This window comes from Canis lupus, chromosome 16, assembly GCF_003254725.2.
Source record: "Canis lupus dingo isolate Sandy chromosome 16, ASM325472v2, whole genome shotgun sequence".
In the NCBI taxonomy this organism is placed as follows: domain Eukaryota; kingdom Metazoa; phylum Chordata; class Mammalia; order Carnivora; family Canidae; genus Canis; species Canis lupus.
This window is the reverse complement of record NC_064258.1, coordinates 7,000,996-7,026,442: the sequence shown is the minus strand read 5'-3', so window position 1 is coordinate 7,026,442 and position 25,447 is coordinate 7,000,996. Positions and strand designations below refer to the sequence as shown.

The window sequence follows — 25,447 nt, the reverse complement described above, 5'->3', positions numbered from 1 at the left end:
TGAAAGAATACTATCCTTATTGACTACTATCCTTGACTTGACTACTATCCTTAGTGTTCCTCAGAGAGATCATGATTATCCTAATCAGTAATTGTGACCCCTTTACTGTATACAAGATTATCTGCTACCATTGAAGCAATGAGGTAGTTGCTCATTCTTTTTTCTTGTTTGCAGATACCTATGAAAATGGCAACTATTTCTTGGCAAACTTTGCAGCAACTCAGGTAAGACAAATAGTCTTAATTTATTCAATAAAATATATTGAATTTTATAAATCCATTCCCAGTTAGCTACAGGTCAAACATTATCACTTAACTGTATCAAAATAAAATCCCACATCTTAGTAGGAGGAACTTCCTACCTTTACATTTATAAATTGGGTCTTTTGACATTAATATAAGGGAGGAACAGTCCTTATTTTGACAATTATCTGCTATCTATCAGTCTTATAAAAAGAAAATTTATAATTCATATAGTGCCAGTGAAAAAATTAGTCTTTAAATGTATGACATGTTTTCTGAGGATGAGACAGCATTTTCTGGCTGACAATATTTTGTAGGATAAATGCTAGATCACTTATCTATTGCACAACAATGGTGTATAATAAACAACCTCAAAACTTCAACAGCTTGTAACAATAAATTCTTATTTAGTCCATGAGTTTATAGTGTTCAGATGATCTTGTCTGCACTTGGCTGATCTTGGCTAGCTTGCAATCACTTGACTGTTTGGCTGCTTGGATGATCTTTACTGTACTCATTCATATACCTGGCATCTGGCTCCTTGATGATCTAAGAAAAAGAAATATTCAATTGGTATTGTGGAGAACTAACAAGACTTTGAGATTGATTGCAAGCAGAATCAGGGGAAAATGAAGAAAAGAGGACATAACTTGAAGTAAATGGATGTGCTGAAGCTAGCTCTTATTGATTCAGGAGACTCTACCATTAAATTGCCTGGAATTTTGCAAGCCAGTCCTCAAGCCATGATCTAAGATGGCCTTATGGACAGGTATGGGCAGGACCTTTTTTTATGAGGTAGAGGGCAAAAACAGAAGTGGAAATGCTTGAGCACTTTTTAAAATCTCCAATTGGTAGTAAGTTGACTAACATCCTATTAGGAAGGGAAAGGCAGATGGCCAAGCCCAAAGGCAAAGGTGGGATAGAAAACCCCATCCAGAAAGGGAGGGCATTGCCAAAATTACAAGGAAAAGGGTATGAAGAGCAGGAGTGAATAATTGGAGAAAATTAAACAACCAAACTACCAGTCATGTTAAATGACCCCACAGATAACTGATATCATTCTCAGACTAGGAGGATCACTCTGTCAAATCTGGAATTTGCTTCTCTATAATTTTTACCTATTGATTTGCATTTAAGGAATATATAACACAAATCTATTGGGTTTCTTTTCTGCATAAGAGTGCTTCAGTTATTTGAGGATGGCTGTCATATATACTTTCTGTCTTCTTTTGGAATTATACATCTGCAGGCTAACTTTTCACTTCTTCTGCTTTGTGCTTATGTGAGTTTCCAGACCTGGTTATTCTGTTTGGACCACAGTTAGTCTAGATTCCTCTTAAAACCTGATACCCAGGATTGAAAGAATATCTTAGAGCTGCATTAACCAGTATGATAGCTACTAGCCACATGTGACTTTTTTCTTGGGAGAGAGAAAGAGGGGAGCATGTTCACGGGCACCTGCATGGATATACACAAGAAGAGTTGGGCAGGAGGAGAAGGAGAGAGAGAATCTTAAGCAGACTCAGTACCCTCTGTGGAGGGTGATGTGGGGCTCTATCTCATGACTCTGAGATCATGACCTGAGCAGAAACTAAGAGTTGGACATTTAATCAACTGAGCCACCCAGGTGCCCCACGTGACTTTTGAGCACTGGAAATGTGACTAGCCTAATTGAAAAGATTGTAAGATACCTCATTAGTATTTTTATATTGAATACATGTAAAAATAATGTTTTGGATATATTGTGTTAAATAAAATGTATTTTCAAATCGATTTCTCCTGTTTCCTTTTATTTTTAAAAAAATGTGGCTATGAGAACATTTAAAATTACATATATGGTTTGCTTTATACTTCTGTAGGATGGCATGAACTTAATACTGCAAAACAGGCAACCTCAAAACATCAGTGATATGAAACAATAAATAGTTCATTGCCCAACTATTACCTCTTTTTAGCTATACTCTATTTTCTTACTGTTATTGCCACACATTGTGTTAATTTTTTAAACACATGTATTAGATGTTATAAATCTCATGGTCAGCTAAAACTTTCAAATTGTCTTCATATACATGATTGTCAGGTCATGCTCTCTCCATCTTGCAGTTGCCTTTTTAAATGCAAGACTTTGTATACTAATTAAATGCATAAATTCTGTTCCTAACTTAAGAAAAGTTGAAGACTACATATTTTTCCTCTCAAGATATTGTTTTTTAAATGAAGCTATTGATTTAGAAGTCCTGGATTTTAGTTATATTTGTACTGTTAACCAATTGCTTAACCAAGGGAAGACACCTCCCCTGTTTAATCTGTTTCTTTATTATAAAGCATTACATTTCCCTTAGTCTCAAACTCTAAGACTCCATTCATCTATGCATCTGTTATTCTCCAAAGATGTGATAAATGAATTCTTGTTTCCACATGATATTTGATGGCATTTTTCCCCCTAAAGATCAGAGGCTTGACATGAAAGAAAGCTTCTAACTTTCTCTGGGAGAAATTATCAATGGTGTGAGGGCTAGGATGGGGACTTGGAGGTGTGGAGCTGATTTGTAGCATTTGCTAATTCTTGTGATGTAAATCTTCACCATTTTACCAATTTCAGACAATCAACTGGCTTGGAAGATTCCAGGCAATTTAACAGTAGGCTCTCCCAAATCAGTAAGCACTGGCCTCAGACACCCAATTATTTCAAGTTACGTCCCTTTGTCTTCATTTTCCCTTGATTCTGTTTATGCAGTCAGTCTCAAAGCTTATTAATTCTCCAATTGAACAGATTTCTTTTTCTTTCTACTGTTGCCATGAGAGTCAAGGAGTTTATCTCCTTGATGCATTGCATACAGTAGTCCTGGTATTCCTCATCCTCTCCTCCATCTTAACCAGTCTTACTTCATTTGCTCAGCACCAGCTCCTGGAGCTCTTGCACTCAACAAGTGTTTCTTTTTCTTCAACATGTCCCTGCCCCCATCCCCTTCCTCATTCATTTCACCTTTCTAAATCCATCTACCCTTCCAGGCTTCCTGAATTCCCATGTCCTTCCTAAGTCCTTCCTTGATCCTCTTATTCTGTAGTGATTTCTCCTTTCTCTTACAACCCATAACAAATATTCACTATGATTTTCATTTGGTTGAAAAGTACTACTTACCTCACGTTAGTGTAACCCTGGTGTTGGTACTTAAATAGTTGATGATTTAGTCAAGTCCCTATATTTGTCGCAAACTGTTCTTAGTCTAGGGACTGTTTGCTGTGATTCTTTGTTCACGCTGTATTAACAGTGCTATGCACATAGGCACATCATGATTCCAACCGTATCTGTATCATTTAGCTACTCACTTTTCACCCCGAGCCTCAACTTCCTCATCCATAGAGAGATAATGATGTTTGCTTTTCAAAATCCTTGCAAGAATTAGTAATAATATAGGTAAATTAACTTTCATTATGTTGGTGTTACCAAGTTTATCGTAGCAGGTACTCAGGAAGTGTATCTTCATAAAGTATTTAAGAATAAAAACAGCAAACTAACACGACAAGAGTAATATGAGGTTTCTTAATATTTTAATGTGAAGTAGAGTCTCTCAACAGATGGATTATGTAATTTTTCTCTTTACATGTTTTTTATAGAATCTATTGAAAATCCAAACCATACACAATAAGTATTTGAGTGACTCAAACCCGCTAAAAGTTGGATATATTAAAATCTGGGGGGTACCCTCTACTAATGTGACACAAGTTACTTTCACCTATGACAACCAGCAATTCATGGAGATGAATTTCAAGAGTGGCTATCAGGTATGTCTCAAAGGAATGTTATGAATTAATTTTATTATCCTACAGCGTTATCACCACTTTTATTATCATTCTTTTATTTGCTCATATTTGAAAGATTTTATAGATATGTGCAATAGTATGTTCCTGAAAAGTTACAAGTGTTAAATCCTATTGTAAAATGTGTAGCATCGATGGCCCTCCCAAAGCGGTCCAGGGATCAAGATCAATGGTCTGGTGAAATCCTTTCCATGTGCTTCCCAGAAGTGGTGCCATGTGTCAAGTAAAGATAGTCTCTCAGGCTAGTGTCACAAAACTTAATTGGTTTCTAGAGCAGAGGCTAAAATGAAAGTGTAATCCTCTAAAATTATTGGAGATTTTTCTCCCTCCTTCCTGGAATTATTCATGTCCCTGGTCAAATTGATAGGTCTTATAGGTTGGTGAAAACTGGCAGTCTACTGTGGGAATCATCAAAATGAATATTCTCACTTGTGATGTGAGATAAAATTATTTGGTTAACAAAACAGAACGACAAAGATAGCAGACCCTAGTAGACCCTATAGCAGAGTCTGTTTTCAGAGCCGCCTACATGGAAGACAAATTACCAGTAGAATTACCAAGAAGTAAACACAGAAGGAAAAGTATCCCACTTTCGAAGACTAGACTGGTCCTAAGTATGCTCCAACGAACTGTAGTGGTCATTTAGCCAAGTTAAAATGGGTTAAGTCTGGTTCCTACCCTCCACCCAGTGAAAGAGTACCTCCCTGCTGATAATTGGATTTTGGAAAATGACCCTCTGAACACTCAGATGGCTTCACTCTCTCTAGTCCTTTCTAGTTCTCTACTTTAACATGTTTTTCCTAGACAGTTGAGCTCAAGACCACCCACTGCAAGTAATTACTTCCAGTAATTACTGATGCAGACCTTTGTAAGAAACTGTAGCGTATGGGGATGGTGAAAACATGAAACTGGACTGCCCTTAGAAAGGTTAAAATCTAGAGGCAAGGCAAAGAGATTTTTATAAGCATTGGTTTTAAAGCTGAAAATATTAGCAAACAGTGTGGTGTAGCCTGATGAAGTGGAGAGACACAGATTCCCAACACAGGGATCACGCACACAACACATCCCCCCATTTATCCGTCTGGTATCAGTGACCTGAAAAGGAATCTTTATATATTTTTATTGCACTCTGGAAAAAAAATGAATGCATTGCTTTTGGTTAAATTCTAATTTGAAAAATGACTTAAAAGAGATATGTAAGAAATTCTCAAATACCAATTTTATCTCTTCTTTTCTGGCAGACGCTGATTATTCAATTGACTGACAAGATTATCAGCCTAGAAAAGCTAACTGAGGTTACCTGGATATACGGTGGCCCAGTAGTTTCTACTACACCTATGACAAGTACATTCCCAACAAGTTCTCTACATCCTTCTACAGTTACTACTAAGAATACGACTTTTGAGTCTACTACCACTAGTACTGCTAATACTAGTACTGCTTTTCCCATCACAACCACTGTTTTCCCAATAGGTACTACTACTGAGTTTGCAACCAGTCCTGCTGTTCCTAATACCACTATGCCTTCCCCCACGGGCACTACTGGGAGTAATAGTTCTCTTCCTGTCACAGACACTCCTTTCCCAACTAACGCCTCTTCATTGACAACTACTCCTACTCTTCCTGATACCACTGCACCTTTGTCAACTGCATTTACAACCAGTCCTGCTGTTCCTAATACCACTATGCCTTCCCCCACGGGCACTACTGGGAGTAATAGTTCTCTTCCTGTCACAGACACTCCTTTCCCAACTAACGCCTCTTCATTGACAACTACTCCTACTCTTCCTGTTACCACTGCACCTTTGTCAACCGCATTTACAACCAGTCCTGCTGTTCCTAATACCACTATGCCTTCCCCCCCGGGCACTACTGGGAGTAATAGTTCTCTTCCTGTCACAGACACTCCTTTCCCAACTAACGCCTCTTCATTGACAACTACTCCTACCCTTCCTGATACCACTGCACCTTTGTCAACCGCATTTACAACCAGTCCTGCTGTTCCTAATACCACTATGCCTTCCCCCACGGGCACTACTGGGAGTAATAGTTCTCTTCCTGTCACAGACACTCCTTTCCCAACTAATGCTTCTTCATTGACAACTGCTCCTACTCTTCCTGATACCACTGCACCTTTGTCAACCGCATTTACAACCAGTCCTGCTGTTCCTAATACCACTATGCCTTCCCCCACGGGCACTACTGGGAGTAATAGTACTCTTCCTGTCACAGACACTCCTTTCCCAACTAATGCTTCTTCATTGACAACTGCTCCTACTCTTCCTGATACCACTGCACCTTTGTCAACTGCATTTACAACCAGTCCTGCTGTTCCTAATACCACTATGCCTTCCCCCACGGGCACTACTGGGAGTAATAGTACTCTTCCTGTCACAGACACTCCTTTCCCAACTAATGCTTCTTCATTGACAACTGCTCCTACTCTTCCTGATACCACTGCACCTTTGTCAACCGCATTTACAACCAGTCCTGCTGTTCCTAATACCACTATGCCTTCCCCCACGGGCACTACTGGGAGTAATAGTACTCTTCCTGTCACAGACACTCCTTTCCCAACTAATGCCTCTTCATTGACAACTGCTCCTACTCTTCCTGATACCAGTACACCTTCTCCTGCAAGTACCGCTATTGCTAGCACTAGTACTACCCTTCCTATCACAAGCACTCCCTTTCCAGCAAACACTATTGAAGTTAGAACTAGTACTGCTGTTACTAATACCACTATGCTTTCGCCTATAAGTACTACTGATAACACTAATACTACTGCTAACACTAATACTACTCTTCCTATCATAACGCCTCCTTTCCCAACAACTAATACTAATGCTAGCACCAATACTACTGTTCTAATTACCACTGCTCTTTCTCCAACAAGTATTGATATAACTAGTACCAAAAGTACTGTTCCAATTACAACTATTCCTTCTACAAATAGTGATGCTGATAGTACCAGCAATAGTTTTACTATTATGACTACTTTTTCTCCACGTACTTATACTATGGATACTAACATTTCTATGGTAACCACTTCTCCTAGAAGTACTGATGTTGCTGGCACTGGCAACCATACTCCTATTACCAGTTCTCCTTCCCCTACAATTTCTGGTGGTAATAGTACTAGTAATACTATTCCCACAGTGTCCACTCCTGCAGATATTTATACTACTAGCACTAATACCACAGCTATCCCCACCACCAGTACTCTAAATAGTACAGGGTATGCAGTAAATATTACTGATGCAGATAAGTCTAGCAGTGTTCCAGGTAACACTACCTATGTTTCTATTTCAAACACCACAGTAACCTTAGATACATTAATGACAGCTCGTCTAGATGCAGTAGCTCACCATCGGGTAACAACAAACTCTACAGTTAGTTATTTACCTATTACTGCAACTAATGCTACCACAGATATTACAAATATCACCACATCTGCTTTAAATACTACCATTCTTGGTAGAACAGCGATGAATGCTCCTGCTACTGTATCTACTTATATTGCAAATGTCACAAATGCTACTCTAGTTCCGTGATTAATACTCAAAGCAGGAAAATTACTACAGACATCTCTTTAAAACAACAGATATAAAAAATCAATTAGCAGATACATGATCTTATGCTACATAAATCTTCACAGATATTAACACTAGCTTTTATAGATATGGCTACTCCAAGCACTGTAGGTGTGGCAGATAGGTCTAAAGATGCATCCATGACTACATTTTAAAATGTAATTAAAGAAGATGTGAATCCTTGTTTTGCAGCCAGAATATATACTCTTATTTTAAAAACGATAACCCCTATAGCCCTATCAATTAAACTAGATATTTTATGTATCCTTGCTAGAGATTTCACAGATGTGTTTGGTATCTCAGACAATACCATATGAGGCTCCATAAATACTATTGCTTTAGATATAGTTATTGAAGTAACCTAACTTATTCTTGGGTTACAGGACATGATATTGTCCCTGGAATACTGATGATATGTGGCACTCACATGGCCCCTGTAGCAACAATTATTAATATTATAGTAAATTATTTAACTAGTAAGGTTAAAATCATGCTTCATTTTTCTATGACTTTTCCACATGCCATGTCTACCAGTATAGCAATTCACTATCACATATCCTGAAAGTATTATTGCTTCTAAAGCAATCCTAGCTGTAACTATAGATATGGAAAGTGCTACTATTGTAGATTTTGTACATACTTGGACTCCAGGAACTAAAACAATTAAATTAAAAATATTAGATGTTACCTTTATTATCATAGGAATAAAAATGTGATTATAGATGTTAAAAACATAACTTCCTAAACTTTGCAACCACTACTTCCATAGATATTACTGATACTCTTAATATAAATTTGATAAGTACTTTTATTTACAGACATTAAAAGCACTTCCAGGAAATTACAGTTAATTTTACTTAAGAGATAATCTTAGGCCCTTGCTGGTACCCTGAAAGACTGGATTCATTTACAAATCTCTAACTCTTTGTAGACCAGAAATCACCACGATGGAGATGAATATTTAAAGATATGGCTTAGGGGAGATAGTCTCTACCCTGGGATCAGAGTTCTTATTTAGTTTTAATTGACCTATAACCTTGTTTACTTTTTTTCTTATCTGCCAGTTTTTCCATTATTACTTCACTGTGAACTTTCCTGTGTTAGGACTTTGAGCATGTTCTTGGTCTTTCGTATCCAAATTTACTATTTATCCTTGGTCTGTTACTTTCTTAGATCATCCAGACCGCATAAGTAGACTCATGGTCATAACCTAATATAGCCAATTGAATGGTATTGAAGGCTTCACCCTAGAACAGTATTCTCAAAATGTAGTTTGGAGACTCGTGGAAGGCCACAGAACTCTTTCTGGGGGGTTCACAAGGTCAAATATATTTTCATAATACTATGTTCTTATATTCCTTTTTTATTCTTATTCTCTATTTGTAGACAGTGGCATTTTCCAGAGACTTTATGCTGTATGGTGTCACAATAGATGAATATAAAAACAGATACAAGGATCTAGCTGTTTCTAAGATAGACATTAACCAGATTTACAAAATATAAAATATCATTCTTTTCACTATTTTATGCCTTGAAAATATAGTTGTTTTTCATAAAAATGTATTATTTATGTAAACATGTAGTTGATATATTGTTATTTTTAATGAATGAAAAAATAAATATTTTACAAAGTAGTTTACAAATGCCTCAAGTTTAATTTGGAATGCAGTACATATTAGCATATAAGCCACCTAAACAAATCCAAAGCAGAGTCTTCACTAAATTTAAAAGTAAAGGTTTTTTTTTAAGATTTTATTTTCTTATTTGAGAGAGACAATGCATCTGTGGAGGGAGGAGCAGAGGGAGAGGGACAAACAGATACCAAACTGAACGTGGAACCCAATGAGGGACTCAGTCCCACAACCCTGAGATCATGACTTGAGCAGAAATGAAGAGTCAGATGCTTAACCAACTGAGCCACCTAGATGCACCTGTAAAGAAAGCAATTTTGAGACTAAGTAGTTTGAGGATCACTTCCATAGTCAAATACATTATGAACTTCTCCAGCACTCAGGAGCTCCAGCATCTGTGGTTTGGTTCTAATTACACAAGAATGTCTACCCCCTACTATGAACACATCTGCATGGCCTTCTGACCTAACACCACACCTGTACTGTTGTGTGGCTGGCCTGACAGGGTTCCACATGAGGGACAAAGATTCATCAGTTAGTTTCATTTGCCTTTTCTTTTTTTCTTTAATGTTTTTAAAGATTTTATTTATTTATTCATGAGAGACAGAGAGAGAGAGAGAGAGAGAAAGAGAGAGGCAGAGACACAGGCAGAGGGAGAAGCAGGCTCCATGCAGGGAGCCTGATGTGGGACTCGATCCCGGGTCTCCAGGATCACACCCTGGGCTGAAGGCAGGCGCCAAATCGCTGAGCCATCCAGGGATCCCTCATTTGCCTTTTCGAATCTTCCCACAAACTGCACTCTTCTGAGTAAAGTTGACAGACCTTATACTAGGGCCTATATGCATCTTTACTTGACCTTCCAACTCAAACAAAACAAAACTCATAATTCCAAACTGTATCCATGACCTTAGTCATAGACTCCCTCACTTGTCTTTACCGAAGGAGCTCCAGTGCCCTTATTTTGTTGGTACCACAAACCCTGATATACTACAAAGTGTTCCGTGTCCTAGGGCACATGGGGTCCTGTAGCCAGCCCACCACACCAAGACAGATTAGTTGGCTAAAGGCTTTGTTTAAAGCACTTGGGATTTGGAAAACTAGGGATTAATTTGTTCAAACAACCACAGTTCTGTAGTTACTGAAATTCATTCCCTTTGTGTATATAAATCAATCATAATTGAAAATTTGGGATCTTGAAAAGGTAAGTACTCCTTAAAAAAAAAAAAAGCAATAGAAACAACAACAATAACAAAAACCAAACAAAGTAGATAAAAGGAAACCTGGACTTCAAAGTACATACAATACTAGCACCTAATGCATAGACACCAAACTTCCAGTAAAGCCAGTAGTGTTCTTTATGGAAAACACAAAACAATAACAATGACAACAGTAACAACAAAGAATTTGGTCCAGAAGCATGCGTTACATATTGCATTGGATTATTTAATTGGATTGTTTGCTACTTAGTTGCCTTTATATTCTTCAGTCCCTCTTTTTCACTCATGATTTTGCATTTTAAGTATTATAAACCAGCTATTTGTAGAATATTCCTCATTTGGGGTTTGTCTAATATTTCCTAATGATTGCATTGATGTTGTATATTTTGGGCAGAAATACCATGAAGTGATGCTCTGTCGCTCTTGTGCACCACAGCAGCACGTATGTGACATCTATTTGTCCACTTTTGGTGACACTACCTTGATTGAGATGCTGTCTTCCAGGTTTCTCCACAGGAAAATTACTCTTTTATCTCATAGTTAGTAACAAATACATCATGAGGAATACTTTGAGGCTAGGTAGCTCTATGATTCCCCTCCTGTCTCTTTTGTCATGCATTGATGAGTCTTGCCTGAATCAATTATTACTATGAATTTTTCAAATGGTTTTATAACTTCACATTCCTCCTTCACTCATTATCTGGCATTATAGTGGTTGTTTGTTCTTTACCATTTATTTTTTTTAGTAATTCTTGGTAAATAGCCACTTCCCTGAGTCCCCTAAATATGCCCCTTCTCTGAGGTCCCCACATAGCCTCACAATCCAACAACTAAAGTTCTAACTCCTAGCAATCCAGGGGGCTTACAGGCTCTTCTTTCCTGGGGCCACTTTAACTGGTGAGTGCCTATGTAACACCTTCAATGTGTGAAGCCAGAACAGGATTCCTGCCTGTGCAGGAAATGGATTAGTCAAGAGCAATTGAACTTCTAGCTCAGAGATACTTGGTCTTGGGTACATATGGGAAGCACTTGGAGAGTTTCATAATTCACTAATGCCTGGACTCTATGCTCATCACCCAGGTAATTGCAATATGGAATCAAGGTTGGGAGCCACCATGTTACTGGAATAGTGAGGCAGGGAGCTTTCCTGCTTAGTTTCTGCTGACTTGATGGTAGTAGGAATTTAAATATTGATGGGGATTCTAGCCAACAGGGGAAAGAAACTAAGTTCTCAGTTTCCTGAAAGAGAGAGAGAGACAGAGATGGGGGAAAAGAAGGAAAAAGGAGGAAGGGGAAGAAGGAGTGAAGAGGAAGAGAGAGAGAGAGATAGGAATGTGACAAAATATAGACAATGGGTAAAGGTCAATAAAGGATATATAAGAATTCTTGCAAGTTTTATATAAATTAGAAATTGTACCAAAATATTAAACAAGAGGGACATCTGGGTGGCTCAGTTGGTTAAGCATCTGCCTCTTGATTTCAGCTCAGGTCTTAATCTTAGGATTGTGAGATGGAACCCCACATCAGTCTCTGCACTCAGCAGGGAGTCCGCTGGTTACTGTTTCCCACTGCCCTCCCATGCTCTTTTATTCTCTTAAATGAATAAAAATAAATAAATAAATAAATAAATAAATAAATAAATAAATAAATAAATAAGATCTTTAAGAAAATATTTAACAAGAAAGACCGGAGTTACTAGAAACATGAGCCCATGGCTCCTCTTGTTTTCACACAACCACAGACAAAAAATAATGAGGGAATAAATCCTTTATTTACCCTCCTATTTACATGGGGTTTCTAGTAGAGGAGGTGAGATGAAGAAGGAACTATAGTCTCAGTCACTTAGAGTCGACCTCTCAGGGCTAAGGGGTGGCAGCCCCAAGGACAGAATGTTCAGGAAGTTGAGGTCTATCTCTTCCCACCTCAACGTTGAGCCCCTTCCTCCTGCAGTGTGTCATTAGGCCACTAAGAAACTGCAGTCACAGCTTGTGAGTTGCAAAAACTTCAAGGTGTCTCATCAAGTCTCCTACCCTAAGTACGATTTTTTTTGTTTTATTTATTTATTCATGAGAGACACACAGAGAGGCAGAGACTAGGCAGAGAGAGAAGCAGGCTCCATTCAGGGAGCCCAATACAGGACTCGATCCGGGGACTCCTGGGTCACGCCCTGGACCAAAGGCAGAAGCCCAACCACTGAGCTACCCAGGCTGCCCCTAAGTATGAATGTTTTAAAACATTTCCCCAGAAGTACTGGTCTGAGCTCTCTGTCTAGTATATGTATGATGTAAATGCATCCCTCTTACCTATAGAAATATCATTCTGTATAGGTTGATAGAGAGTTCCTCTCTCTAGGTAGTTGAGGAGGAAATGCTCAGTGGCACTGGGAAACCCTCAGAGGTGGATTGTGTGAGCCAAAGGGAAAAATGACCATTGAGGGGTTTGTAGAAACTTGACCATAGCCCCACAAGGGCAGAGCAGGTGCTTGTCCCAGTTTTTATTAGTTACAGTGGTTCCTGTTCTAACCTAATGTCAAGCACACAGATGGTGCTCAGCAAATATGTGCATGATCACTACATGCTGAAGTCAGGAGATGGAAAGAAAAATAAAATTAAAGAAGGAAGGCTAAATAAGAACAAGAAATTCAAGGGAACACAAAGGAAAGCAGAGGTGCTTAGATCCCACACTGGGCTGTGAGCTGGGCAAAGGGAGACTTGGGAAATTCTGGCACAGAACCTGGGGGCAGCTGCCTCAGTAGCTTGAACCTGCCAGGGTAGACGGGACGGTAAGGCTGCTGTCTAAATTGAGGGTTGGCTTCTGAAACCCAGCCAGAAAGGGTGTTTGGTTTTTGTTTTAACCTGGGAGGTTGAAGTTGAAAGGATTTGCTTGGGGGCCTTGGAGTAATACAGAATATTGGAATAGAAATGTCAGACTTGACAAGGCAAAGACAAAAGTGGTCTGTGCTCGTTGTTTTATGCTTCTATCTGCATCTCATCTTTATCTGCATGTTTCCTCATGCTGTAGAGAGTAATTTGCGTACTTCACACAGCTGCCAAACGGCATCAAGCATGTTTGAGGATCAAAAGGAAATCCTCCATTTTCCTTGAATGGTGGGACCACAGAGATACTCAACTGCGAGCACACACAGTCCTCTGGCTTCAGGTGAAACTAGATCCTTCCATAATCATAAACTTTGTAAAACCTCTTTGATTTAAGGATAGCAAGTCCCTCTGCTCACACATTACAAGGCCCAGAAGTGGCCCCAAACATTAAAAATATCCAAGACTAAGACTGCAGGAACTGAATGCTAACACTGAAGATGTTGCATAATCTTTGAACGGAGCCTCCAGAATTCTCCAGAAGTTTCAGCACATGTAATGGGCTCAGTATCTGGCACATACCTCACCAAGCCCAGAGCTTACTCTGCTAGGAAGCAGGGCTATTATGTTCGATCAAGGCTGGTCCCCTCAAGCAGTGGTTAACAATTTACAGAGGCCAGATCCCTGGTTTCAAGGGGTTATAATTATGATTATGATTCCTCTAAATACCTTGGGATAGCCAGAGTAGGGGTCCCTTGCACATGAACAATGAGCAAGGCAATTCATAAAGTAGAATGGTGACTTTAAGTCTCAAAGGCACCACACAGGTTCTCAATCTTAGAAACCAGAAGTGCCCCCCAGAAGCCCAGAACAGCCATGACCAATACCCCTTTCTTGTCGATTGTGGTTGCAAATTGCAACCTGACTCCACAAACCATTTGGGTCTATTCCCTACTCTGTCCATCTGAACCTTCTTGACATCCCCTGCAGAGCTATGGATTGCCCCTCTCCACCTTGGTCTTGACTTTTTCAGAGCCCAATTCAGCCTGCCCTGCCAGTTAGTCTCTTGACCCCTCATGACTTGAGTGTGGAGAATGTCACACTTGGTGGGATAAGTGAAAATCATCTGATAGTAGAGGCACAGGTGAGGAGACCAAGGACTGCTTTCAATGTTGCTTTTTGGCAACCGGGTCCTCAAATGCCCTCTGGATGCCTTATACTGAGCCATTCAAGAGACCTCCCAGCTGCCTCCCTGGGCCAAAGGCTCAAAGGAAGGAGATGGCAACAGGAAGCGGGTTGAATTCTATTTAATCTGTTGTCTTGAACTTTGTCCCCTATAAACAGAGCCTCTCCCTTTACTACAAATCACACATGTGGCTTGCTGCCTCTGCCTCATAGGGAAGGCTGGACAAAAAAATGCCATAAGAAAAGAGAAACAGGAGCCCCCCTTAGGGTCAGCATGGGCAAAGGAGGGCTTGCAGTCCCCATCTCCCCAGGTGGCATCCCCTTAGGTAAGCTGGAGCATCAGGCTTCTCAGAGAGTGAGCCAGCCTTGAATCCAGATTTTGTCAGAAAATATGTGGTCTCATTATTGTTTCTAAAGCTTTAAAAGATGAATTGCATCCCTGAGCATGGAAGGAAGAGCCTTTATGGAACAAGTGCAATCACCCAGGCCTACAATGTTGTGGCCTGATTGTGGGAAGGGGGACAGTCAGGGTCTTTGGTGAGCCCAAGCAGAGGGGAGTTTCTGTATTTGATATTAAGGGGAAGGCTGAGCAGAGTGGAACCTGAGTATTTGACATGAGGATACAGTATCAGACTACAACCTTCAGGGTGGCAAGAAGCCAAGAAAAAGCCCCCTGCCCAAACAAGAGGGCAGCCAGAGGGAGGCACCTCAGGGTAGCAGTGCTGGAGCTTGAGAGGCCCACTGGTGCAGCCCTGAAACCTGCAGGGGTTTTGTCCTGGGGTTCCACTTTGCCTCCAGAGGACTCCAAGCAGGGTCCCCGAGTAGTAGGGATGATTTCTGGAATCCAGCCTGTCGTATTTTCCACCACCTCCTGCAGGACAAGGGAAATGGGAGAAAATGGGTAAAGGCAGAAGCCTCCCCCACTCATTTCCTTTCTTCCACACTTACTTGGTGATCCCCAGTCCCTGCAGCCTCACAAACTAGCTGGGAGACTGCAGCCACCCCACTCCAGAACAGCATCAGTCCATCTTTCTACTCCCCAGCCACTCCTTCCCTGACCCAGTATTCCCACCTTTGTAGTTCACCAGCCTCCTCCTTTCTTTTTCTGGCCTGGCCCTACATCATCCCAAACCCCTCCATCCCCAGCCCTGAGAGGGTGCTGGCTCCTGGGACACTCACATCAATGGTCTTTATTATCACCATCTGCTGGGCGTCCTTGCAGGCTTTCTCAGCCTTCTTAATGTTCTCTGGAGTCCACTCAACATTGTTCATGGCCATCATGCCCTCCATGGAGCTGCCGTGGACAGGGGGAACACATGATAGGCTAGGATCCACTCAAATCTTTGACAAAATGCCCTCATGTTTCTTAACAATATTTCCGTGTCAACAAGAGCCAAAAGGAATGCCTCACAACTCAATAAGACAACCATGATTCTGGCAGAAAGAGAGAAATAGCAAAACTCAAAGATGAGGATTTTTCTAAAGTGAAAAAGAGAAAGTCCTGACTCTTTAAAGACGTAGTTCTTAATCTGGAGGTCATAAAGTCCTGGATGGAATGACTTCAGGGAACTTGTAAAGGCCCTGAAATTGTGTGTGAAATGGGTGTGTCTGCACAAAAGTGCCTTTTCCTTGGAAAGGAGTTTCAGGGCTTTCATAGAATCTCAGAGACAACCTTCACCTCTAAATAATTAAGGGTTATTACTTGAAAATAAACAGTTTTGACTGAGTCAGAGAGCACATGAGAAAAAGGCAGACGAGGAATCTATACATAAGTGATCTAACTTTTAGAGGTCTGTTCTTATCTGCTTTTCTGAATGACCTTAGTGGTATGGGAAGGATGCTATTTTGTCTTATGTCAGGGCTTTGAGAGTCAGACATCGACAGAAGCCAGGGTTAGGATGGTAGGCGCCAACAAGGCAGCCCACCAACGAATCCTGACTCACTATGTAGGGGGTAGTAGGTGGTCTTCCTTTTCTTCCTTCCCTGATCTTCCCCAAGACCCCCCCCACACACACTTGAAGGTCTCATCTTCCAGGATGACTTACTCTGATACCTCCTCCCCCAGCTCATGGGCCACATGGATGATGTCAGGGTACCCCATGCAGCTGGAGATGTTGTTTCGGGGATAGTAGAAGAGGAAGATGAGGCACATCTCATTAATGGTGCTGGGACCCCCCTGGGGAAGAAGAGGGAGAAAGAGATGGAACACAAAGTTACTAAGGCAAGCAGAGAGTTGGGAAGAAGGCAGGCAGAAAATAGGGCAGGTGGTCGTTGTGCCAATGATGCCATTTTACTTTTCCCTTAACCTACAACCAGCTGACTGATTGTTACTTCTACTTCTTACCCACTCTTTCCTCTCCCTTCCTCTCCCTCCAATTGATAGACAATCATTGATATTATTTCCTAAGCAATATCCCATATATCTGTCCCGTCCCCTACATTGCCACGGCCTTTGCTCTGGTTTGAGCAGATAAAATGGTTGAGGAGATGAGAGAAGATATTGAGTTTCCTGAAAAAGCCACTCCCTTTTGAGTTTCTCCAGGATTCCCCATCTCCACATGTCCTAAAGCATGACCTACTCAAATAAGTCACATGTTCAGTTCACCGCAGTGGGACCTTATGGTTTTTCCCTGTGACTCCCCTCCTGCATTATCCCCATTTGTCTCTTACGGTATGTATCACTTTCTACCTCACATGATAGTAGTATATATGGCTGTAGTTTCTTCCTCAATAGCATGCAACCCCTTTGGAATCCTATGAGCACTGAACCACTCTTGGCACACCAAAGGGGTGGTGTTCCTTGTAGACCATCACAACAGTGGTTAACTCTAATTGAGAATTCACTACAAGTCAGGCAATGATCTAGATGCTTTACATAGGTTAATCAACTCTCACAACAATCTTATGAGATACTATTATTAGTTCTTGTATGAATTAGAAAACTGAGGCATAAAGAGATAGAATAACTTGTCTAAGGTTAGAAAGCTACCAATGATTATGTTGACATTCAAAACCAGGCAAGAAGGGACTCTAGGGTGGCTCAGTGGTTGAGTGCCTGCCTTTGGCTGGGGTCGTGATCCCGGAGTCCTGGAATCGGGTTCCACATCAGGCTCACTGCAAGGAACCTGCTTCTCCCTCAGCCTGTGTCTCTGCCTCTCTCATGAATAAATAAATAAAATCTTAAAAAAAAAAAAAACAGGCAAGGAGACCAAAAGTCCATGCTCTGTGTCACTCTAACATGCTGTCTGTCCGGGGTCTTAGTGGGTCATCAACAGAGAAAGTAGGGGATCCTTGCACGCATCTTACAACCACCGGGGTGTGAGAATATGAAATCCCCATGTGAATGGGTAACACCATTGGAGGAAGAAAAGGGCTTCATCTAGAATAATCAGAGTCACTCGATAGCCAAAGCCAGGGATGGGCTCTATTCTGAGGCTTCGTCCTTGACTGTGACGGGAAGGGAGGTACTTACAAAAGTCAAGGAGTCCCGGTCCAGCGTCTGGTAGTGACACTCTACCAGCAACTCGTCTCCCTATTCAGAGTGAAACACAAAGGCTGACAGTAAGACACGGAAGGACTGGTGACAGCCTTAGAGCTCCCATGGCTAACAGTGATGAGCTCCCATCCTGCCTCCCCACCCCGACTCCAGTCCTGCCTCCCAGCAGGCTCCCACCGGTTTGATCTCCACTCGATACGGTAAATCCCGAGTCTCCTGCAGATTGAAGTCATAGGAATCATCTTTGCAGATTGTTTGGAGTTGTGTCCCATTTCTAGAGGGAACGAAGCAGTGTATGAGCTCATGCTGGGGGCACAGGTTGCCCATAAAACAAAAAAGCTCCTCCTTCCACAGTCTTATTCTGGTCACCTCTACTCTAGGGATAGTTCTAGTTCTTCCTTACTCCCAACCAAGCATAACCCTATGCTGCAGAATAAATAACTATCCTCAAATTTGTTCCCACATGCCGATGGGAAAGCTTCAAGTCCACGCCTTCCCTTACCTGTATTGCACAGCCTGCAGAGCACGGCCAGCCAGGTGGGTGTGGAGCAGGTAGCCGTACACCTGTATGTCAGGCACTGGGGCCCCATTCATCTGTGATAGGGAGGAGACCCGTCTGGTTTGTTAGGAACTCTCGTCTTGCCCTGCTCCTTGATTTGCCCCCCTTAATATGGAAAACCTTCCTCTTATGACCGACACAAGCCTCTTTCATTCTTACTGAGCCCTCCTAGACCCTCTTCCTGGCCCACCCTCCAACTCCCAAAGCCCAACTCCTTCCTTCCCTTGCATGATCCAGGTTAGCAGTTTTCCCAAGCACCAGGCTAGGCTGTTGGCCATTCGCCAAGTCCCAGGCTCAGGCTGTGTGTGCTTATGGACCAGCCCAGATCTGTGATGGGAAACAAGAAACTTCAGGAAGGATGTGCCCTCCCTCCACCAGCCTCACCTCCTCAAACTTCTCCGTCTTGCACAGCCCATAGGACAAGAAGGACTCTGCGCCCGGGGGTATGAAGTGGATGGGGAAAGTGAAGAAGCCCAGCTGGAGGACTCCCATGTCATATTTGCGCAGCTGTGCAGTGTAGTATAATCGGATCCCCGAGGAGTCATACACACCTGGTGCAGAATGGAACAGTGACAGAAGGCAAGAGAGCTGATCACAATGTGGGAGCGAGAGACCCAGGAAAGCTGAGACAGGGCTGTGACCAAAACGAGCCCGTGTGCTTCCCACAGCACCTTCCCAACACCTAAAAGCATCAGCCAGCCGCACCAGCTCTTCCTCCAAAAATGTTCTAGATGCTCACCAGGAAGGTTGTGAAAATTGCTGTAGTGAATCTCCAGTCGGATCCACTGGGGGTCCAAGGGGGTCCCAAGAGAGACACCCACATCATCTGGAAACTGGTAACTCTGTTGGATGGAGGAAGGTTTGGCAGCAAGGAGGGCCAGGTGCTAGGTGCAGGGCCCAGGACCTGCCTATGTTTTCTGGCCCTCGTCCCAGACCTCCCCTGTCTGCTGGTTCTCCATCAGTCCAGCAATCCCAGTCTCCTGACACCATGCACCCCCTTAGCCACCTATTTCCCTCATCTCAGGACTCACTGTGCCCCCGACAGCCCAGCCTACGATGACCTGTGAGCAGAGGGAGAAGGCAGGGTCAGCTCCATAGCAGTCACTGATGCCCGTGGGTAGAACGCTGGCATTGCCACAGGCATACACCAGGATGTGATGCACCATTGTCTCATCATGCTCCACCATCTTGGGCTCAAACTGGGTGAGAGAAGGAAGGCAGAGCATGGTCAAGATCTATGTCAAGTCCTATCCCCCCATTCCTTTGCCCCAAATAAAACTACACCCATTCCACATTTCTGTTTCTCTTCCTTCTCCATTTGTTCTGTTTTTCTTCCCCAAACCATCACTTACCCCCAATTCTGTCTGACTTCTCTCTCAGCCCCTACCCTTTTAAACTCCTTCCCTGAGTGTGTGACATACCGAATCTAGCTGAGACAATCCCTAAGACTTCTGAATTTCCCTTAATAACCTCACCAGTTCACTGTATCTGAGCACAGGCCTCATTGGATCCTGCTCTAAAGAAAAAAAAATGACTCCCACACATTTGCTAGTTATTGTAAGATCCAAATTTGAAATCCTTCAACTGTGAAATCAGGTGATCAAGTTGGAGTTCCCTCTAGCCAAAATTCACTGACCTGACAGCCTTTGTCCTCCAAGCCTGAACTTCCTCCTAGGCCATGAGTACGATTCTGGGTCCAAGGTAGGGCTCAAGACTTTGCTTTTTGGAAACACTAATTGATGACCTCCATCAAAATCTCTGCTGCATTGTGGGGCTTGATTAGAAAAGTGTTGGGAGCTATAGTTCTGGGCTCAGGAAGCATGAACCCCGCCCCCCACCAAATCTGACTTGGCCCCCATATTCTCCTGGCTACTTCTCTCCAGCTTCCTCTCAAAGTTTTCTGAACACCATCCCTTCTCAGTTGGCTGTGCTCACTACCTTGTCCATGTCTGGTTCCCCATACCTTGAAGATGTGATGCTTCTTGCTAACGATGGGGAGAGGGAGGAAGGTGCAGGCATACGTGGTGTCATCCTCTGGAATGAGGAACTGGAGAAGGACACACACAGACTGAGCTGGGTTGGAAATGAGCTCTCAGAGAAGCTGGGGAAGGGACAGGCCCACTTTGCGTCCTCAGGGGGCTGGGGGAAGTCACATTTACCTCGATTCAAGGAACATACTGGGTATTGGGTGCCAGAGTAGGGTCTGGATTGAGTGGGAACATGGGAAGGAGGCTTTGAGGTGGCTGGGTGGGGTGGGGGCCTCTTACATCAGTGATCTCCAGGTCATGGATGATGGTATCCTCAGGAATGTCAAGGTCATCAGGGTGGACTATTTGTAGCAGGAAGATAGACTTGACAAAAGTACGGTCCCGGTCCAGCTTCAGAGTGTCATCCAGGCCATAGGTGGCCAGCACCCTCATGGTGTCACTCTAGGGATGTCAGCGGCATTGAGGTGCTGCCCATGAGCAACACTTTGCACATATCCACACCCAAGAACTGACACAAGCCACTTGCTCACATATACACAATGGAACAGAAAGAGCTTCCAACTGGAGGTTGGAACTAGTCGGGTTCTAGTTCTACCTCAGAGGCCAACTTGCTGGAAACTTTTAGCAAGGACATCCCTTCTCGATGCCTGTGTCCACATCTGGGAAATGACACCCTAACGTTCAGTGAAATGAGGCAAGGTTCTTGGAGAGGGGAACCCAGGGGAGGTTGAGGTGGGTGCTTAATCAGTGGGCTTGTGGATTTGGAAGGGAGGACAATGGAAAGGCAGAGAGGGACAGGACCCCTGGGAACTGTGACTGCTGCCTGAGACACGTGCATATACCAGATTGGTGGTGACTGAACCTCCCCAGAAGGAAAAGCTGCTTAGGATTGGGTGCTTTCTCCCCTTACTGTTTTACCGTAATGTCTTGGTCATGAGGGTCACAAGAGCGGAAGGGCCTGGAGAAGCGCATGGTGGTGTAGACAGCATCCTCCGTCAGCCCCTGCAGCTCAGCATCCTGGCTCCCGTCCTCCTCCAGGGTGTCTTCATCTACCAGGTGCTGATCCTGGGGTCCAGTGAAGATCAAAGAGAAAGAACAGGAAACCCCTGTGGTCATGACTTCAGAGCAGCTGTTCCCTTTAGCAACCCAAGCTAACCCAACTTTTGGTTGATCAAAAGTACGTGACAATTTTAAGCTATTATTATTGTAGCTGCTGCTGTGGTTATTAGACCATTTTATGCTGCGGCCCACCTGACTGAGCCTAATGGGAATTAGGACTGGAGACTGGGTCACCAATAGCATGGACTCTCCCCCATTGCCCTGCATTTAGTGGTGCAGGACTCCCTCAGTCCAGTGATTCCATTTCTTAGCACCTTAGGACCATGGAGCCTGGAAGGCCTAGTTTGGAAACTCTCCAAAGGACCATTTCTGTAGGGAGAGGTCAGCAGTCAGCTGGTGTTCTGGGCATGGGCCTGGATATGTTTGGAAAATGTGGATCCTTCCTGGACTCAGAGCCATCCTCAACTCAGCAAGGGACCTTCATCCATGGAAGGGGGCCACCCTCAGACTTACCGAGAAATAGACATTGCCGTCGGGCAGGACTCCTCCAACAACCAGATCGCTCCCCGTTCTGGCGTTACGATTTGTGACACCCAAGCCCACCCAGCCAGCTGTCCGGACCTGCAGCTCAAAAGTGATGATCTCAGCCTCAAGGTCAAAGTCCCAGCGCAGGAAAATGACGTTGGACGGATCTAGGAACCTGGAATAACGCAGGCGAGATGTGGGACCAAGGCCTTTGCCTGGGGAGGGGACTACCAGGGCCGTAAGTAGGAGAAGCCTGAAGAGAAGGGCACAAGTCATGGCTCCTGGGGTCTGGAGCATCTCTCCTACAGATGGACATGCAGGAAGTATGGGTTTATATGTGTCCCTACCTGTGCCAGGCACTGTGCCATGGGGGAGGGACAGACTGGGGCTCTTCTGATATGATTATCCTCTGGATTCAGAGTGGTGCCACTTACATAACTCTGGAGGTATGAGTGTCCAGAGAGGGTACAGAGAAGATAGCTCTTGCCCTGGAGCTGGGTCCTGATGCAAAATTCTCGGGAATAGATCATTTAGACTCTTGCACCCCAACCCCATGCCAGTGTCCTGCCAATGGGGACCCTGCAGAATCGGGGGGGGTTGGTTTTTCCCTGCCTCTCCTTCCTTGTCTTTCTACCTTTCTGCAACCCCCATCCCTGTGTCCTTGGATGTCCTTAGTGAACATTCTGCCCTCTGGCACCTGCCCCCCACCCCAGTTTTTATGGGCATCTTCTATATCTGGAACTGGAGCAGAGCAGAGGGTGGGGGCGAGAGTGATTACATGCAGCAGAGGAAGGAGAGAAGTTTTGGAGGAGGCGTTCAGGGAAGGTGATGATTTCCATCTCTCGGAGGAGTCTTAGCTACTAATCCCTGGAAGGACACATAGAGGTGAAGGAGCCATAATCAGCTTTCCAGATGGGCAAGTCTGGGGTGGCCTTGAGTTTCTGCACATTCCTGGGGAGCAGCAGGAGGAGGGGAGGGGGGAAGAGGGAGAGATTGGGGGATAAGTGTAAACTGGCCCTTGGGAGGCTTGGTGCTCTACCCTTGTTACATGAATTGCCTGCCAGGGCATTTAGTGACTCTCGCTCCACTGGGGGCTTGGCCCAGGGTCCTCGCTGGCAAGTGCCTCAGTATTCAAACCATAAAAGCACAGAAGGAATGTTAGAAAATTAGAATACCAGAGTGAAAAGGAATTTTAGATCCACTTAATTTTTAGATGAGGAAAGGGAAATTAAATACCCAGAGGTAACACGAGTAGTGCCTGAACCCCCATCTGGTCGGAGGCAGAGCTAGTACCAGAACACAGGGGTCCTGCCCCCCCAGCAGTGCTCTTTCCATTATTTTCTTAGGTTACAGACACCCACGGGGCGCCTGGCCACCCGCCATGCCTTCCCACCGAGGTTTGCCCTGATGGAGTTGTCATCTGCTGACTGCTTCTTAGGGAAGGGACTCACTCGATGCCTGGAGGTTTCTCTGTCCAGGTTCTGACACAGCTGATCCAGCTGGAATTGCCTCATTTTCCCCCAGTGTCCTTTCTCCATCAGACAATGGAGGAACACTGAAAAATTAACAAGGACTTGTGCCCAGGAGGTATTGTCTCCCAGCACAGAAACTGGACCACACATCACACGGGAATTCATCTCAAAGGGGGGTGGGGTTGGGGGGGAGGTGGACAGGAGCTGGAGCATCTGTTTATGCCTCTAGTCACGGCCTGCACACTCTTTTCAGTATCTATTGAGTTCATCAAAGCTGGTAAGGACCCAGCTGAGGTTGTTGGCAGCTGCTGTGAGCACCTGGGTAGGAGTTATGGTGCAGTAGGAAAAAAAAAATCTATTTCCCAAGGCAGCAACCATAATGCCCAACTCTGGGCATGGGAGCAGAGAGGTTGCTAGGCAGCCATCTGGAAGGAAGAGGCTTACCTTGGCCCAGGTTGGGAGTAGGGCCAAGACCAGAGGAGGAGCCTGACCTTGAGGAGCAGGAATCCAGGGAGGAGATAACAGGAGTGTCAGAGACACTCTGATCCCAATCGCATTTGGGGATTAAGGCTAAGGGAGGAGGCGACAGGGAGACAGGTGAGCCAGCCCTGTAAGCCAAGATGGGGCCAGATCCCTTATCGTGCAATCTATCTACCTGCCTGAGGGAGGGACAGGGAGCCAGTGCCTGCAGCCTCAGAGTATCTGCTCCTGGGCTCCCTCTGGCCACTAGCAGGATTTTTCTCTGTCTGTTGACCTTTTCCCCTAGTTATGGTTTGTTCCCCTTGCCCGGCCTTCTTCCCTTCCATCCTCTGATCCCCAGAGCCACTCTCTCCACGGTAAACTCAGAATGCAATGCACATGGCTTGCCGGGTGAGGACGCCTCTGGGTTGGCATGTACATATTTCTGGTGTTCAAGATGTGTGGTTTGGGCAATGCTTCCCAGAGCATCACCCTCCTACCCTCTCTGGAGAGAAGAGATTGGGAATAGGTAAGAGAGCTCACGGCAGAAGGGGACCAGCGCATGTGATTTAGAATGCAGGGCAATTGACATTTCGTGCACAATTAGATGATGCAAATTTGAAATCATCTGGCTATTGAAAATATTAACTCACTTTATACACAAAATTGTACATAATGAAAATGAGTGTCTATTTTTAAAAGATTTTATTTATCTGACACAGAGAGAGAAAGCACACAAGCAGGGGGAGAGGCAGAGGGGCGGGGGGACAAGACTCCCCACTGAGCAGAGAGCCCAAAGCGGGCTTGATCCCAAGACCCTGAGGTCTTAACCTGAGCTGAAGTAGATGCTTAAAGACTGAGCTGTCAAGGCACCCCAGAAAGAGTGTCTTTTCTAAAAAAAAAAAAAAAAATCCAGAACAACAGGACTTCAAAGTTATCAAGCCAACTGGATTATAAACTATTATGCCATCACCACATGGCATCAATACCTGTTATCCTTCCCCACAATCATGTGAACCATATTGTTGGAAGTAATTATAATTTCGCAGATTAACAAAAATAGTGAATCTGGGAGGCGCAAAGCCCCAGGACACCAGGTCCCAGCTGTTTCCCAACATGCGGGCTCCCCAGGGTGAGGGGTCTGCAGTCTCGCCTGGCTCCATCTCCCTTCTTCTTCCTCAAGGGTCCCTGAAAGCACAGACACCTCACTGGAGCACCGACCTGAATACAGTGCGATCCGAGGTCTTGAAATAGTAGTTTGGTTGCTAGACTCCTATATGTCCCCATATTTTTGTCTGTGAAAGGCTGAAGGTAAAGACAGGGTCTTTTTAAATCTAATTTCCCAGATCACTGGTTTCCAAACTTTCTGAAAAACGAGGCCTC

At 43.8% G+C, this 25,447-nt stretch overlaps 2 protein-coding genes across 4 annotated transcripts in view; one reads left to right on the top strand and one right to left on the bottom strand.

The window, feature by feature from the left end:
* Nucleotides 1-9,300, top strand: part of MGAM2 (maltase-glucoamylase 2 (putative)) — an 86,522-nt gene extending 77,222 nt beyond the window's left edge. Inside the window, exons 46-50 of one of the 2 annotated variants that reach the window (XM_049094881.1) lie at nucleotides 175-224; nucleotides 3,861-4,028; nucleotides 5,306-5,706; nucleotides 5,893-6,036; nucleotides 6,223-9,300. In XM_049094881.1, the coding sequence (XP_048950838.1) occupies nucleotides 175-224; nucleotides 3,861-4,028; nucleotides 5,306-5,706; nucleotides 5,893-6,036; nucleotides 6,223-7,618 (2,159 nt within the window). In that variant the 3' untranslated portion in view covers nucleotides 7,619-9,300. The remainder of the gene's footprint in view (nucleotides 1-174; nucleotides 225-3,860; nucleotides 4,029-5,305; nucleotides 5,707-5,892; nucleotides 6,037-6,222) is intronic. The other variant, XM_049094880.1, reaches the window with a different exon arrangement.
* LOC112650977 (putative DBH-like monooxygenase protein 2) lies at nucleotides 639-23,688 on the bottom strand. Of its 2 annotated transcripts, XM_025433881.3 has the most exons (14): nucleotides 22,122-23,688; nucleotides 21,468-21,614; nucleotides 20,829-20,990; nucleotides 20,525-20,608; nucleotides 19,593-19,760; nucleotides 19,301-19,403; nucleotides 18,946-19,112; nucleotides 18,505-18,596; nucleotides 18,180-18,276; nucleotides 17,979-18,038; nucleotides 16,552-16,682; nucleotides 15,686-15,800; nucleotides 15,214-15,377; nucleotides 639-791 (listed from the first exon to the last, which is right to left on the bottom strand). In XM_025433881.3, the coding sequence occupies exons 1-14, from the start codon at nucleotides 22,428-22,430 to the stop codon at nucleotides 761-763; spliced, it is 1,830 nt and encodes a 609-aa protein (XP_025289666.3). In that variant the 5' UTR covers nucleotides 22,431-23,688; the 3' UTR covers nucleotides 639-760. The 2 variants fall into 2 exon arrangements, with proteins under 2 accessions (XP_025289666.3, XP_025289665.3); XM_025433880.3 differs by lacking the exon at nucleotides 639-791 and having other exon boundaries at nucleotides 14,613-15,377.
* Between the last annotated feature and the right edge of the window lie 1,759 nt (nucleotides 23,689-25,447).